General features: G+C 41.3%; 1 protein-coding gene and 1 pseudogene across 1 annotated transcript; both read right to left on the reverse strand.

The window, feature by feature from the left end:
• Positions 1-2,280: 2,280 nt before the first annotated feature.
• On the reverse strand, positions 2,281-3,976 carry Klf18 (KLF transcription factor 18). Its single transcript, XM_071618594.1, has 2 exons — positions 2,926-3,976; positions 2,281-2,456 (listed from the first exon to the last, which is right to left on the reverse strand). Exons 1-2 carry the CDS (start codon positions 3,974-3,976, stop codon positions 2,281-2,283), a joined length of 1,227 nt encoding a protein of 408 aa, XP_071474695.1.
• Positions 3,977-6,655: 2,679 nt separating this feature from the next.
• LOC114094081 (RNA guanine-N7 methyltransferase-activating subunit-like protein) lies at positions 6,656-17,403 on the reverse strand (annotated as a pseudogene).
• Positions 17,404-17,611: the final 208 nt, after the last annotated feature.

The following is a 17,611-nucleotide window of genomic DNA, read 5'->3' on the forward strand; positions in this document are numbered from 1 at the left end:
TAGTGCACTACCGCTTGAGCCACATCCCCAGCCTCCAGTGAGCAGTTTTTTGAGTTCTAATTGCATTTTGAAACCTCAATGTGCCAATTGAGATTATTTAACCTTATAGCTGTGGTCTTCTAATTTAGTTCTAAGAAAAAAAAAAAAAACAAGCGTAGGGAATTTGAATGAAAGGTCATCTGAACTCTAAATTATCCTTGGAGTAAAGGGTCCATTGGTTAAGTGTGCATGACAATAGGCAATGATGTTTAAACACATAGCCAGCTGGAGTCCCCAAAGGCAAAATGTTCTGGCAAGCCTTAGCCATTGAAAACCCCATTGTTTTGTATTCATCTCTTGAGAGCAAAAGAAAATTCAATGGTCCCAGTTAATCTTGCTGTTTGAAACCAGCGGTGCTTTACTACTAAGCTGCATCCCCAGCCTTTTAAAAATTTTTTAATTTTTATTTATTTATTTTTTGAGACGGAGTCTCATTAAGTTGCTGGAGTTGTCCTTCAACTTGCAATCCTCCTGCCTCAGCCTTCTGAGCTGCTGGGATTATAGGCGTGGACTACCTCACCTGGTTTATTTTAGCTCTTTAAAGATGTTCATACACACACATACACAGAAAAAGAAAAAATAAGGAAAAGAGAAAAACCATTTACAGAGGTGTAAACCAGAGTACTTATCAGAATCAGTAAGATGCACTGTCTTTTTATGTGGTGCTGAGGATCGAACTTGCCAGGAAAAATCAATCCTTTATAGTCCCAGAAGGGTTGCAAGTTCCTTTATTAAGGCAGTTTTATTCAAACCAGATTCCAAATAAAGGCATGGAATTTCTACCAAAAAGCAGCAGCTCATCCTGAGAAGACACGTGGGGCAGAAAAGGTGAGCCAAGGAAGAGGAAATCACACAGGCCTCAAGTGGGTACCACACTCAAATCCAAGGGCTGCAGATTCTTTCAAAGAGGATCTCGCTTTGGATCCTACTTCTGGCACCACATTATGTCACCCTGAGTAGCAGAAGAGATTCTAAAGAAAAATGAGTCTAGTTGGAAATGAGCAGGCAATTATAATCCAGGATATATGTGTGTTATGACAGATAAGCGTATCCAAGGAAGCTAGGGCATAGCTGGGGCAGGGGCTTAGTGCTAGAGTGCTCGCCTAGCATGTGTGAGGCACTGGGTTTGATCCTCAGCACCACATAAAAATAAATAAAGGTATTGTGTCCATCTATAATTTTTTTTAAAGGAGGGGAGCTAGGGCAAAGGAAACTTTTAAAGGTAAAAAAAGGGTTCATATGGGGCTGGGGTTGTGGCTCAGTGGTAGAGTGCTCACCTAGCATGTGTGAGGCACTGGGTTCGATCCTCAGCACCACATACGTAAAAAATTAAGATATTGTGTCCACCTAAAACTAAAAAATAAATATTAAAAAAAAAAGAAAAAAAATGGGGGAGGTTTTCATTTAATCTGTCCAGAGACAATGTTCATTAGCTGCAGAGGCTCATTGAAAGAGCTGAAGCTGAAAATTACTAATTGGCAACATTCATATTGCTGGAAAAAAGCAACTTTTTATTGATTGTGTGTGTGTGCTGTCAGAATTCTTTTAATACTATTATCAAAAGCATTTTTGCATAATGAACTTCAGAAAGTGTCACAGTTTTCAGACATACAAATATGAGACTACCCACCCTTCTCACTTTCTGGCTCCATATTGATCGGTTTTGTTGGTACTAGAGACTAAACCCAGGGGTACTTTATCACTGAGCCACATCCCTAGTCCTTTTTGAGACAGTGTTTTTAAATTTCTGAGGCTGAACTTGCAATCCTCCTGTCTTAGCCTCTTGAGTTGCTAGGGTTACAAGTACCACCATGTTCAATTTCCATGTTGGTTTTGATCTATTGTAGGAATTGATAGTTTTCACAATATATTTGGGTTTTTTGTTTGTTTGTTTGCCTCAGCCTCTCAAGCTGCTGGGATTATAGGCATGCACCACCACACCTGGCTAAATACATTTTTATAAGTGCACACACAGTGGCCAATGCAGAGAAAGATCTAGAAGGGCTTACAGCACACTGACAAAAAGCAGTTACTCTATAGAGGAGAGTGAATGAAGAGAACTTCTGATTTTATTTATTCCATTTTGTATTATCCAGTTTCTATATGAAAATACATACATATTTTCCTTGTGTGCTTTAGGGAAGAAAATGAAAAACTTTACAAATCCACTATATGCTAGCACAGTGCTGAGTACCAAAAAAAAGTTTTACAGAGAATTCTAGGTATACACAATCGTGAAAATTATCTGTGGACTCTTTCGTGTTGCTTTAGGTGATCTGATCGTGCAAAAGTCTTACAACATCTGGTGCACAGGTAGGGCCTTTCTCCGCTGTGCTTCCTTTTGTGGCGTCGGAGCTCATCTGAGCGGGTGAATTTCCATGTGCATCCCATCGCATTGCATATATAGGGCTTATCCCCTGAAACAGAGAAAAGAGAGGCTTTTAATATGTCAGGGTCAGGTGGGGCAGGGATTTTGAAAGTGAAGAAGGAAAATGTCGAGCATGTTGGGGTGGGAGAGAGACAGACGAGAGGACACTGCGGGGGGTGAAAGTGGAAATGCTGATAGGCAACATGAATTGGAGGAAAACTGTGAAGGACAGAAAGAAAAATAAAATAGAAGGGAGGTAGAGGTTAACAGGAAAGTCAGTGGGGTGTAGGAAGAGTGAAGGAAGGGGTATCTTCAGTTTACCATGCCTACCAGGTATTCCATGAAGTGACAGTCCCAGGAAAGGTAGAGGCAAGAGCCTCCAAGACAGGCCTGGTGGTAAGTGCCTAGAGTCTCAGGCCAAGAGGTGGGGTGACAACAATCTCAACCAATCCCATAGTTTTGTAAAAATACAAATCTATAGCCACTTGCCCCTCCCCAACACTGGGGTCCTCACTTACCAGTGTGTTTGCGCTCATGGATTTGGAGGTGGGAAAACTTTGTGTAAGATTTCCCACAGTCCTGGTAGGTGCAGGCATAGGGCTTCAGAATGTCAGAATTTTTCTGAAACTGATATCTCTGAGTCTTATTTTCTGGGAATTGTCCCTGAATCAAAGGGGAGCTTGAATCGTTTAGGAATCCTGGGTATGGTAATGATGAGGACTGATGGGGCATCATCTGACCCCTGTAGAGGGTCTGGTCACCACCAGGGATTGCCATCTGATCGCCATAGAGGGTCTGGTCACCACCGGGGGTTGCCATCTGATCGCCGTAGAGGGTCTGGTCACCACCGGGGGTTGCCATCTGATCGCCGTAGAGGGTCTGGTCAGCACCGGGGGTTGCCATCTGACCCCCGTAGAGGGTCTGGTCAGCACCGGGGGTTGCCATCTGACCCCCGTAGAGGGTCTGGTCAGCACCGGGGGTTGCCATCTGACCCCCGTAGAGGGTCTGGTCAGCACCGGGGGTTGCCATCTGACCCCCGTAGAGGGTCTGGTCAGCACCGGGGGTTGCCATCTGACCCCCGTAGAGGGTCTGGTCACCACCGGGGGTTGCCATCTGACTCCCATAAAAGGTCTGGTCACCACCTGGGGTTGCCATCTGACTCCCATAAAAGGTCTGGTCACCACCTGGGGTTGTCATCTGACCCCCATAGAGGGTCTGGTTACTATTGAGATTTGCCATCGGACCCCCATAGTAGGTCTGGTCACCACTAGGGGTTGTCATCTGACACCTATAAAGGATCTGATTACTACTTGCCATTGTCATCTGACCCCCACAGAGGGTCTGGTCACCACTGGAAGTCATGGTATAGTCCTCAATCAGAGTCTGAATACCCCTGAAGGTCATCACATGGCCCCTTTTAAGAGTTGTTGGTTGGCTTCCATAGAGAGTCTGATTCTCACTGAGGGTCATCATCTGTCCTCCGCACAGGGCTGTCATCTGGATCTCACTGAGAGTCTGATTACCTATTAATGTCTTCTTTTGGCTAACTTCACTAGAGATTGTCATCATGCTTGCAGTGACAGTAGTTTTCTGGCAATCAATGAGTGATGTCTCTGGGGTATCAGCGATATTCATCATCTGGAATTCTGCTGAGGATTTTATCTGATCAAAGGATGTCATTTTTGGGTTCATGGACAAAGTCCCACTTAGTTCTCCAAGGAGTGTATCAAGGGCTTCACTAGGAGGAATCTGCTGGGTGAGGACCATTCCAGGGATGTTAGAACATACAGAAGTCTCCATTGAAGGCCTCGAGGAAGGCATTGATTGACTCTGGGTGGACTCATGAAGTCTGCCCTCACCAGAGATGGTCGGAGGCATATAGAGCTGTGGCTCTGGCACTGCTGACATTTTTTCCATGTCCTTATAAGATTCAGTGAAGACCTGGAGAAGCTCCTCAATTTCCTCAATTGTCTGGAAGAAGGAGTTCATCTCTTTGCTATTACATGATGAAATGAGATCTTCAGTTGTGGGATCCTGAAAAAGGAAAAAAAAAAAAAAAAAAAGAAGAAGAAAAGGTAAGAGTCTATCCCAGCTTTAATCCCAATTCCACAAACTCTTCCCCATCCCTACTGACACTATCTAGCCCATTCCACCATCATCTCATGCCTTGAAGCCTGAAACTGCCTCAAGCTGGTACAGTCTCCACACAAACAGTCAGATTAACATCTCTAAAATGCAAACTCCTCCTATGCTCTTCCTACCAATAGCCTGTCTTCTCCTGCCGAGTGCTCATCCCAGAGGCTTTTCCAAGGATGCTCTCCCTTCCCAAACATCTTATTAGGGACTCAGTTAAATGAATGAACTTTCACATTTCTCATCTCATTTCATTCCTACCATGACTCCAGGATATGGGAGTCATGATTAATACCATTTTAAAAATTAGTGAAGTGACTTGGGCCAGGTGGACTCCAGAGGCTGAGACAGGAGAATTTCAAGTTCAAGGCCAGCCTTGAACTTAGGGAGACCTTGTCTCAAAATAAAAAATAAAAAGGACAGGAGACATAGCTTACTGGTAAAGTGCCCCTGGGTTCAATCCCCAGTATACACACACACACACACACACAAAAAAAAAAAAAAAAAAAAAGGCCAGAAAAATAACAAGTGTTGTTGAGAATGTGAAAAAATTGGAACTCTTCTATACCATTGGCAGGAATGCATAACAAAATGGTACAATTACAGTATGGCTATTAAAAACAGAATTACCATATGATCCAGCAATCCTACTTCTCAGTATTTACCTCAAAGAATTGAAGAAAACAGGGTTTGGAGGAGGTATTTGTGCACCCATGTTCATAGCATGGTAGATAAAACAGATGAATTAATAAGTAAAATGTGGTATATACAAATAATGGATTTTTTTTTTAGTCTTAAAATGTAAGAAAATGATGACATATGCTATAATGTGGATTGACCTTGAGGACATTATGCATCATAAAATAAACCAGTCACAAAAAAAAGACAAATACCATGTGATGTCGTTTACATAGCATACTTCACAACAGTCAAATTCATGGGAGACAGTGTGATGGTGGTTGACCCTGTGATGGGGGAAGGGAAATGAAAAATTACTCTTTAGTGGATACAGAAATTCTATGCGATAAAGTCCTCATTATAATCAACCTCCAGTCAGGCCCAGATTGCAAGTTTGAGGCCAATCTCAGCAGCTTGGTGAGACCCTGTCTCAAAATAAAATTTTTAAAAGTGGTGCGGGTGTGGCTTAGTGATGAAGCTCAACGAGTTTAATCCCTAGTACGGGAAGCGGGGGAAATCGAACTCTAATATAACATCTTTCTTTTGTATTTCCTCTCCAACCATTTCTCCAGCGTACTAGTGTAATTCCTGTCTACCCCTCCCCCCACCACCACTGAACTGGCATCTCCTCTAAGCCCGAGAACTCTATTCGTCAAGCAGAGCTGCCAGATACCGCAGTGAAACCGAACCAAAGAAGAATTTCTGATTTCCACACCACCGGCTCAGGATCTGCCTCAGATCGCTAAGGCTTCAGGTTCTCAGGAAAGCAGATGGGATCTATCCCAGATTAAAGGGATTCTTAAAACAATCAGTCCTATCCACAGATAGGCCTCCGTCTCTGGCTCGCTAACTGTATGTCCTTTTTATTTTTTTTGAGTCAGGGTCTCACTAAATTGCTTAGGACCTCGCTAAAATGCTGAGGCTGGCCATGAACTTGTGATCTTCCTGCCTCAGCCCTCCAAATCGCTGGGATTACAGGAGTGCAACACCTCGCCCGGCCCTAACGTGCTTTTAACTGAACCCTCCCAGGTCACTCTGACTCATCCGCTTGGGGTTCTGTTCTGCGTATCCTTCGGTGCCTTCTACTCACAACGACGTTTGCAGATGCCCAGCACCGGGCCACAGTTTGGGACTCCTGTGGGCAGTCAAGGCCTCGACTCTGGCCTCAAGAGGCCTTCAGGTGCTTCCGACATTGTCTGGTGCAGACCCAGTTTGTTTGGTGGAAGGTATTTCCTGGGCAGGGCAACCATGTGGAGGTGATCCATGAACGTGACCCAGAGTAAAGGATCCATTTCGTACACCTCTGCCTCGTCTTCCCGCATTAACCAACCCGCCAACTTGGAGTTTTTGATTTCCCAGTCTGGGACAAACCACCTTTTGCCCACGGATTTGAAGGCGTAGACTCACCAGAAGTGGATCCAGAGTTCCAGCCCAGGCCTAAGCCCAGCGAGGCCTGTGCACGTCGAGGCCTGTGCACGTCGAGGCCTGTGCACGTCGAGGGCTGCGCACGTCGAGAGCTGCGCCTACAGCCAACAGAAGAACTCGCACTGGGAGCAAGGCGCGGTGCTGGGCCCTTTTATCGCCCTGAGGGATGCTCTGGGTTCCGGATTCCCTCCCCCTTTCAACCACGCCCTCCAGGGTGGAGCCCACCATCAACTCGCGCCTTTTAAATTTCCATTTCAAGACTTCAGGACGCCAAGAGTGATTGTATTACCTACCTGAGGCACCTCCAGACGAAGCTGTAATCCTTTCCTGCGATCCCACTGTGGGGTGAAGCAATTCACATTAATTGGCCATTTCATCTCAACCACAGTCCTAGGAGGTACATTTTATCTTGGTCATTATGTGACGCGTAAACTGAAGATATTGAAACAGTTGCTGAAGGTCACAAAAAGAGAGAACCTGGATTTGAACTCAAACGGTTTTGCTCGTGTCTGTACTGCATTAAACACACAGCCTCAAACTTCTGGCGCAGTGCTCAGCCGCTCGATTAGATTATGCAGATCCCATCTCTTTGACCGCTGTAAATTTAATCAAAATTTATTCTAGCGTGAAATCCTGAGGATTCGATCAGATCTCCCTAGAAATGATAGTGGCTTCTTCGTCACCCCCCACCCTAAGTACTGGGGATTTAACTCACCTCCCCAATTGTATTCATTTATCAGTGCTGGGGATTGAATCTAGGGGTACCGTACCGCCGAGCAATATCCCCTGCCCTTTTTATTGTATCTTTTAAATTTTGAGACAGGGTTTTAGGAAATTGTCTTAATTTGCAATCATCCCTTCCAAAGCGACTGGCTAATATTTTGATGTTCATCTATTCCTGGTCCTAAGTCTTAAGATATTGTTTCAAATCAGCAGGAAAGGCACAATCAGAGTCACATGACTGACCTCTGACCCCCCTGGTGGCTTTTCTCCAAGTCTATGATAGGTGCTGGCCAAAGCTGAAGGTTTAGAAATAGATTTCCTTTTTTTTTCTTTCTTTTTAAAAATATTTATTTATTTTTTTTAGTTTTAGGTGGACACAATATCTTTCTTTTCTGTGGTGCTGAGGATCGAACCCAGTGCCTCAAGCACGCTACCACTTGAGCCACATCCCGAGCCCTAGAAATAGATTTCTTTTAAAACTGTTTTTCACAGGGCTGGAGATGTGGCTCAAGTGGTAGCGTGCTCGTCTAGCATGCGTGAGGCAATGGGTTCAATTCTCATCCTCACATAAAAATAAAATAAAACAAAGAAATAATTACTAAAAAGAAAAAACTGTTTTTCTCACTAATTCTTAAAAATTCGTCCTATACTCCCAGGAATGCATGCCCCAATTAGATGTCTGGCCCCTCTACCAGCTCTGTATCTCAGATTTTCTGTCTACTAAATTTTGGCTATCGCCAAGGTTGCACACAAGGCTGGATATCTGAGGGGCCAAGGATTTAGAAAGGGTCCCATCTGGCCAAAACTTTTGCAATGCCAGATGTGGTACTAGCCATTGAACCCAGGAACACTCTACTACTGAACATCTACATTCCAGTCCTCTTAAAAAAAAAAAAAAAAAAAAAAAAAAAAAAAAACCACACTGGTGGGAGGCAGTACTAGGATTGAACCCAAAAAAGTTTTGCCACTAAGCTATATCTTCATTCATTTTTATTTATTTTATTTTGAAACAGGGTGTCTCTAAATTGCTGAGAGTCTCACTATATTGCTGAGACTGGTCTAGAACTTGTGATCTTCCTGTCTCAGCTTCTTGAGTAGCTGGGATTACAGGTATGGACCATTGTGCCAAGATAAAAAATGTTCTCTTTGGTTTTAACCTCTTGCACATAAGTCCAGTTCTTTGCTGCCTCCCGCAACATACATCTTGTTCCTCAAGACTTGTTTAACATTTGGACCAACTTGCATGAAATTTTTGGATTTATTGAGACATTTGTGAAACAATAAGACCTCTCACATTTGGAAGGTAGAGTATTTCTAATGATTTAGGGGAGTCTTTCTAATGGTATTTGTGTAACTTTCCACTGGCTGTAATGAAACGTTGCCACTGATTAATAACTTAGGCAAAGATGTAGCCATTTCTCATTCTTGGCCACCTTTGGTCTTATTTTTATGAACGCTCTTTTCTGACTTTTCCTGATATTGCATTTACCTATGATCATACTCTCCCTTGCACCCTGACTACTTTGTCCCCACTCAGATGGTTATTTAACATTATAAAAATTTTAGCTGGGTGTGGTGACTCCCAGTGACTTGGGAAGCTGGAGGTAGGAGAATTGCAAATTCCAGACCAGCTTCAGCAACTTGGTAAGGCCCTAAGCAACTTAGTGAGATCCTGTCTCAAAATAAAAAAATAAATTAAATAAAGACTGGGGATGTAGCTCAAAGATAAAGTACCCCTGACTTAAAACACACACACACACACACACACACACACACACACACACACACATATATATATATATATATATTTTTTTTTCTTTTTCTTTTTGCTTCTTTGTGTATGTGATAATCCTAGCCACTCAAGAGGCTGAGGCAGGAGGATCACTTTAGCCCAGGAATTTGTGACCAGCCTTGGCAACATAATGAAGGAAAAAAAAAAAAAAATCTTGCTTTCTCATCTTGCTTTGACATCTCAAGGAAATGCACCCTCAAATGGGGTTTTAGAAAAAAATAGCCATGTTCCAAATTCTTCCAGAGTTGTTCAACTATACTATAAAAATTGCCTCACTTGTTACTTCAATAATGTGAGGAAAACTGCCAAGATGCAGAGAAAAATATCAGGGTTGCTTCTATTCAGAAGAGTAATAAGTCATGTTTCTATCTTGTACCCCTGAAGGGTATTTCACCTCTGTGGTGTTCCTCTTCCAAATCCAAACCTCAGCCTGAGTGTAACCAAGACACAGACTCTTTGAGGGATATTCTTAAAAAAAAAAAAAAAAAGAACAAAAAACAAAACCCTGACTAGAATTCTTCTAAGATGTCTGAGGTGTGAAAGAAAAGGCAGCACAAAGAAACCGTCATGATAGAGGAAACTAAGGAAACGTGCAATTAGTGTAATATAGTATCCTGGTCTTGATTCTGGAAAAGAAAAGAGTGGAAAACTATTGCAAACCAAATATAGTCTTCACCAATCTAAAGTTAATTTTGTTAATCTTTTAGAAGAATCAACGTTTTGGCTGGGGATGTGTCTCAGTGGTAGAGCATTTGATTGCTTGATGGGCCTGTCACGCCCTGGGTTTGATTCACAGCACTAAAAAAAAAAAAGAGAGAGAGAGAGAGAGAGAACCAACCTTCAGTGTTAGTAGTTTTTCTGTTTTCTATTTTGTTTAAACTCCCCTCTAATCTTTATTATTTCCTACCTCTTGCCAATTTCGTTTATTCTCCTTTTTCTAGTTACTTAAACAGTAAAGTTAGGTTATCAATTTCTTTCTTTTTTTTTTTAAGCATTCTTTTTTTTTAAAAAAAGTTTATTTTATTTTATTTATTTAGTTTTATGTGGTGCTGAAGATCAAACCCAGTGCCTCACACGTGCTAGATAAGCAATCTGCCACTGAGGCCCAACCCCAGCCCCTTGATTTTTTTTTTAATTGCAAATAAAAAGTTTAATTTCTCAGAAACTGAGTTCATCATTTATAAATACAATAAAGCATAGTCCACTCAAATTTAAGTTACAGTATTTCAACAAAATGACAACTTTCTTAAAAGGTCATAGATGAGTGATTTGTCTCACCCAGAACACTAAATGATTTGAAATGAGAAAAATGAACATTTTTTTTTTTTTAGATGTTAAAGCAAAAGGTTATTGATTTCTTTCTTTCTTTTTGATTTTTTGGTACTGGGGATTGAACCTAGGGGCACTTTACCACTGAGCTACATTCCCAGTCTTTTATTATTATTTATTTTTATTTGGAAACAGGGCCTCAGTAAGTTGCTGTTTTTCTTGTTTTTTAATGTATTTCACTTACTGTACAAATGAAAGTAGTGTGTTTTCATTTTTTTCTAAGTATTTTTAAAATATTTTTTAGTTGTTGGTGGACCTTTATTATTTATTAATTTATATGTGGTGCTGAGAATCGAACCCAGTGCCTCACACATGCTAGGCAAGCACTCTAACCACTGAGCCACAACCTCAGCCCTCTAAGTATTTTTAAATTTCCCTATGATTTGTTATTTGACTCATTGGTTGTTTAATATGTGTTAATTTTCACAGATTTGTGAAGGTTCCAGTTTTTCTTCTATTTTTGATTTTTTCCCCCCAGTACTGGGGATTGAACTCAGGGATGCTCTACTACTGAGCTACATCCCCAGCCCTTAAAATTTTTTTTTTTTAATTTTGAGACAAGGTCTCACAAAATTGCCCAGCCTGGCTCAAACTTAGAATCCTCCTGCCTCAGCCTCCTCAATAGCTGGGATTACAAGTGTGCACCACAGTGCCTGTCTTCTGTTATTAATTTCTAACTTCATCCCATTGTGGTCAGACAAGATACTTTATATCTTATTTATTTATCTATTTTTTTTTTGGGGGGGTACTGGGAATTGAACACAGGGGCACTCAACCACTAAGCCACATCCCCAGCCCTATTTTGTATTTTATTAGGGAGAGTCTCACTGAGTTGCTTAGCGTCTTGCCATTGCTGAGGCTAGCTTTGAACTTGTGATCCTCCTGCCTCAGCCTCCCAAATATCATTTATTTTTTAAAAAAAGATTGTAAATTGGCTTGAAGTCTAGGCAGGTGAGTTATTTGTCTCACCCAGAACACTTAATGATTTGAAATGAGAAAATGAACATTTTCTTTTAAAGATGTTAATATTAGAGAAGTCCCATGTGCACTGGAGATGTCCTGTGCCTCCTGACTTACCTTATACTTGGCTGTTCTATACATTATTAAGAGTGGATTATTGAAATCTCCAACTTTGTTACTGTAGAGATATTTCTCCTTTCAATTTTGTCAGTTTTGCCTCATCTATTTTTGATGATCTGTTATTAAGTGCATAAATATTTACAATTGTTTTATTAATATATACTCTTTTTCTTTGTCTTTTGCAACCTTTTCTGATTTAAAAACCTGTTTTTTTTTTCTGATATTAGTATAACAAATCCTTTTCTCTTGTTTACTGTTTGCATGGAATGCATTTCATTTTTCCAAACCTTCTCTTCTCTCTCTCTCATCACCACCTACCGCCCCTCTTTTTGAGAGGAGTCTCACTATGTTTCTCAGGCTGATCTCAAACTTCTGTTCTGGGCCCAAGAGATCCTCTGCAGCAACCTTCCAAGTAGCTGGGACTACAGATGTGGGTCATCTAGCCCAGCTCACCCTTTCACTTTCAACCAATTTTATACCTTGGAATCTAAAGTGAGGCCAGCCTCAGCAATTTAGTGAGGCCCTAAGTATCTTAGAAAGACTATGTCTCAAATTGTTTTAAAGTAAAAAGGGTTGGGGATGTGGCTCAATGGTTAAGCACCCCTGAATTCAGTCCCCAGTACTACTACTACCAATAATAATAATAATAATAATAATATCAAATAAAAATAAACTGAGTCTCTGGGAGAGAGGAGGGATGGGGAAAAGAGAAGAACTATAGAATTAATTTGACAAAACTATGCTATGTTCATATATGATTATTCCACAGTGAATTTCACCCTTATGCATATTTGTAAAGCACTAATTTAGAAAAATAATAAAAAAATAGAAGAAAGACCAGTAGAGCAGAGAAAAAGGGACAGAGCGGGGGGACAAAGGGAGGAAAAAAGGAAGCAGTGGGGACTGAAATTGATGCATTGTATGATTATATCAAAATGAATACCTCACTATTTTGTATAACTATAATGCACTAATAAAACTCACTTTATTAAAGTGAATTTAAAAAAATAAAGTGAGTATTTTGTAAATGATATATATTTGAATCTTTTTTGTTGTTGTTGGATGCTGAACCCAGAGCTTCAGGAATACCAGGCAAGTCCTCTACCACTGAGCCTGAGTCATATTTTTTAATCCAATTTCTGTTTTTGGATTGGATAGCTTAATCCATTTACATTTGAAAGGTTTACCAATAAGAAGGAATTTAATCACACCATTTTGCTATTTGTTTTTTATATGCCCTTAAGCTCTTGTTCTCTTGCTCGCTCGCTCGCTCTCTTTTTTTTTTTTTTTTTTGTTTCTTCCTGCCTTGGTTTCTTCTTTTGTGTTTAGTTTACTTTTTTGTACTGAAAGATTTTAATACCATATATATGGAATTTATGTTCATATATATATATATACACACACACACACACACACACACTTTTGTGCATATTCTATATTCTTTGTAGTTATTTTATTTTGTAAACTTTGTTGTGTGATGTCTCTGTGCTAAAGATTAGTCTGAGATAATTTTAAGGTCTTCTCTGAGCCTATGCCTTTTCCTGGGCATGCACAGTGACTTTCTATGACCAAGGATATGGTTCCCCTTTGCTTTAGGGACAATACAACAACCAAATAAGATGACCCACAACTGTAGTCCCAGTGGGCCAGGAGCGGTGGCACCCACCTGTAATCGAAGCAGCTCAGGAGGCTGAGGATTGAATCCAGGGACTCGCACAGGCTAGGCAAGCACTCACTGCTGAGCCACAACCCCAGCCCTAGAGCCTCACTTTTGCTGAAGCTGGGTTTGAACTCATAATCCTTCTGCCTCAGCCTCCCAAACCACTGAGATGACAGGCATGCACCACTGTGCCTGGCAACAGTGTGTTATATAATTTAAAAAATATTCTTTTTCCAAAGAACTAAATTTTTAGCCAGGTGCAGTGGTGCACATCTGTAATTCCAGCAACTCCAGAGGCTGAGGCAGGATCACAAGTTCAGTTCAAGGCCAGCCTCAGCAATTTAGCAAGGCCCTAAGCAACTTAGGGAGACCCTGGCTCAAAATAAAAAATGAAAAGGGCTCCGTGCTTAAGCACCCCTGGATCCATACTTCAATACCAAATTTAAAAGAAACAAAGAAAGAATAAAATTATAGCTTTACATATTAAAGAATATTAAATTACTATAAGGGGAAAGAGGAATTATAAAGGAAAGAGGAGGGCTAAAGATTTCAACAAAGAGCCCTAGTGGGAAACTTCATTTCTGCAGGGAAAGAGATCTTTTGGAGGAAAATGAATAAATAGATATCTAGACAGCAATAATTCCTAGGGTACAGGGTATTGATTTAACATTCAAGCAGCCATCTTAAATGTTAACCGCCATCTCATAAATTTTACTTTCCTATACTTCCTCTTACCAGATCTCCCTCCACCCCCATTAGTGGCCTACCCCATGGTACCAAAACCCTAAGCCAATCCCAGAAGGACAGACCCCTTGACTCTGGAAAGCCCCGCGGTGCCATGGACCTAAGTCAATCCCATGCTGTTCCCCACCCACCTGGCTCTGATGCAAGCACCCCAGTCTATCCCACAGCCCCACAACCACAATCCAAACCCCTGCCCCACAAAGGCTGAACACCCGAACATCTCGGGGCCTCTCTATAGAGAGATGGTCCTTATTTGTCAGCTTTGACAAATAAACCTTCCTGTGGATCTCTGTCTGGACTCCATCCTTCATTTCTCTCTAGCCCCTCTCTTGCTTTCTCATTTTCCTTTCAAAGGGTCCATCTCTTCATTGGGTTCAGAGTCAAATGGCATCCCCTGATCCCCACTCCTGTTATGGAACCTCCATATTAGGTCATTTCCACCTAGGTCACTCTGGTCCTGTGTCTTCTGCACACTAGGTGGCACCCATGTCCTAGTTCTGATAGGTTTTGACAAATTTCCTTCTGTTTCCACGAATTTTCAATGCTATGGGGACTTTTAATTAAATGTGATTCCTTTCACCTCTTTCCTTCTGAATATTACCTTAGGGCCATTATATCTTTTCTTTACTGTTAATCTGTTGTGTCATGATTCCCTCTAAAAATGAGGGCATACCTGCAGGTACAGTGGCATATGCCTATAATCCCAGCAACTGTGGAGGCTGAACCAGGAGGATTCACAAGCTCAAGGCCAGCCTCTGCAATTTAGAAACCATTTCAAAATTAAAAATAAGAAGGGATGGGAAGGATGTAGCTCAATGGTAAAGTACCCCTGGGTTCAATTCCCCAGTACAAAAAAAAAAAAAAGCCTATCTGCTGTAGTTTCTGAAGCACTTTCCTTAGGGCAGGAGACTTCTGCATTAGTAGCCCCACTAAGCCTCCAATTCTAAGGACTCCATTTCAATGAACTCTAAACAACAAGAATTTGTGATTCAGGGGCTCTTTCCTTCTGGTCTTGACATAATGATTGAGTTTCTTCATTGTGCTGAGTCTGTTAAAATAGCCACAGGTAGGGTTCTTTCAGAAGCACTCACAGAGCCAAAGATTCCTGTCATTGAAAAGTAAAGCAATGCCAGGCTGGGGCTGTAGCTCAGTTGGTAGAGCACTTGTCTAGCATGCGTGAGGCACTGGGTTTGATCCCCAGCACCATATAAAAATAAAATAAAGGTACTGTGTACGTCTACTATTAAAAATGTGTGTGTGTGTGTGTGTGGGGTGTGTGTGTGTAAAGCCATGCCTGTAATCCCAGTAATTTGGGAGACTGAGGTAGGAGAATTGTAAATTCAAGACCTAAGTAAAAAATAAACCAAAACTAGGTGTGGTAGCTTAAGCCTATAATCCCAGAAACTCCAGAGGCAGAGGCAGGAGGATGGCAAGTTTGAGATCAGACTGAGTGAATTTAGAGAATACACATCTCAAAATAAAAAGAACTGAGGATATAACTGAGGGGTAGAGCACCCCTGGGTTGGATCCCCAGGACCACAAACAAACAAACAAACCCAAGGCATGATAAAATTCTAAAGAGTTTATTTGAGCCAGAAGCAATTCATGAATGGAGAAACAACAAACTAGAAGAGACTGAGTGTTTCAATGACAAAGTGTCAGAGGCAAGTGTTTATGGGGAAACCGCAGAAGTAAATTAAATTATTTGATTGGTAACAGGTACACAATGGCCTTATTTGGTCTACTCCATTGATAAGTCCCTAGTTATATAACTATGTTTCTTGACTACTCTTGGTTGGTTGGACTTTAGTTTTGTTTCTAACATAAGCATTTGCCAGAAATGACCCAAGTTAAATTTCACCTATGTCTGCAGATCAAGCTAGTTTGAGGTCATCAATATGGCCTAACTGGTTTTGTCTGCTCTGGGATTCTTCAGGCCTGGTCACCGTTTTAGTTTACTTTAACAGTGGGAAAGTAATTTATTAAGAACCCAGGAGAACCAGTGGGGAAATAGGGAAGCAGGATGCTCAAGAGGCAGAAGCCAAGGAAGGGTACCATCTTGGATCCCAGAATCCACCTGACCCTGCTGGGGTCCTGAGGTATGGAGATGGGCTTTTGTATTTCTGGCCATTATCTAGCTAAGGACCAATTAGGGTGAGAGTCAAGTGGACCTGTTAACCTGCCAGGCACTTCCAGCCCTCCATACAGTAGGAGGTGAGCGTTTAGCAGTAAAATATGCAAGAGCTGGGGACGGGCACACAGAGTGATAAAGGGAACTGAGGACATGTGGGCGGGGTCCTGCGGTGACTACTGCAGCTAGATCTATTCTAAATATGCCTGAGATGGGATGAACTGTATTCTATCCTCCCAGATTCATACGTTGAAGTCCTAACCCTTGATACTTACCTAACCCTCAGTAGGACTGTATTTGGAGACAGGGCCTTTGAAGTAGAAGCTAAGTTGTCATCAGGGTGGACCCTAATCCAATTTGGTGTCATTATAAGAAGAGAAAATTTGGACATGGGTAGACACAGAAAGGAGGCTGTGTGAAGACAGGGAGAAGACAGCTATCTACAAGCCAAGGAATTAGACCTCAGAAGAAACCAACCCTGCTGACTCCTTGAATTCAGAATTCCAGCTTCCAGATTGTGAGGAGATAAAAATTGGTTGTTAAGTCACCCAGTCTGTTGAACTTTGTTATGACAGCCCGAGCAGAGGAATATAGTACAGTGTCCTTGTGTCTAGAAACAGAAGAGGGTCTCCCTCCTGTAATTATCTTACCTCTATAGCAAACTAATTTTTAGGAGGAGTTCACACTTGGATATTTTCCCCCTCTATTTTAAAATTTTTATTTCTTTGTTAAAGAAAGAGCTTCTGGAGGTCAAATAAGAAAAATATACCAAACTCTAAGCACTATTAGGTTATGAAACAAATAATCTGAGGTAGAAATTGAGAAATTTAATCCATAATGTTTTTAGGGGGGTATTTATTCCTAGTCACCATAATGTCTCTCCAGTAAAATATGTTTTTTTAAAAGTCTCAAATTCCAAAAGGTTAATAATCTATTCTCTAAATGGATGATGGAAAACTATGACCATACAAACTTTTGTCTTCTTAACAAAGTAAATTTACTAAAGATGCTGGACATTTCCAACAGTAGTAACCATAGGGAGGCCATTGTTTGTAACCATATTGTCCATATTGGGGTGGATAATAAGGTTTTTGTCTGTGTTTCCAGGCATAATTGTCACCCCAGGATCATCCCTGGCTGCTATCTTGCAACCAATTGCCTCTGTTTCTTTGGTTCCCACCAACTCTGCTATTCCATTCCTCAGTAATTGGAGGGTTTTCAGGAGGGCATTTCAGTATTCCTGGGGTTTTGTCATCATCTTCTGTGAATCTATTTGGAACAGCTTCAGAAGTGTCTGTCATCCTGACAAGGGCTGTGTCTATCTAGCTCCAGCCCAATAACACGGATGAGACTTGCAGTGGATGTGATCTCCAGGCCACCACACAGTGGAATGCCAGATCACTCCCCATACTTGGATATCTTGTGAGGAGTCCACAGGTTAGTGAAAATATCTGTTTATTTTGATGGTAGTAGGGATTGAACCCAGAGGTGCCCTATTGCTGAGCTATA

This window comes from Marmota flaviventris, chromosome 10 (assembly GCF_047511675.1).
Source record: "Marmota flaviventris isolate mMarFla1 chromosome 10, mMarFla1.hap1, whole genome shotgun sequence".
Classification (NCBI taxonomy): domain Eukaryota; kingdom Metazoa; phylum Chordata; class Mammalia; order Rodentia; family Sciuridae; genus Marmota; species Marmota flaviventris.

Bases quoted from the DNA above. Each gene is read 5' to 3' on its own strand.
- Klf18 (XM_071618594.1), bottom strand. From the start codon at position 3,976: ATGATGACAATCTCTAGTGAAGTTAGCCAAAAGAAGACATTAATAGGT. The intron at 2,457-2,925 runs GTAAGTGAGGAC...TCTCTGTTTCAG, and splicing joins CCATGAGCGCAAACACACTG to GGGATAAGCCCTATATATGC.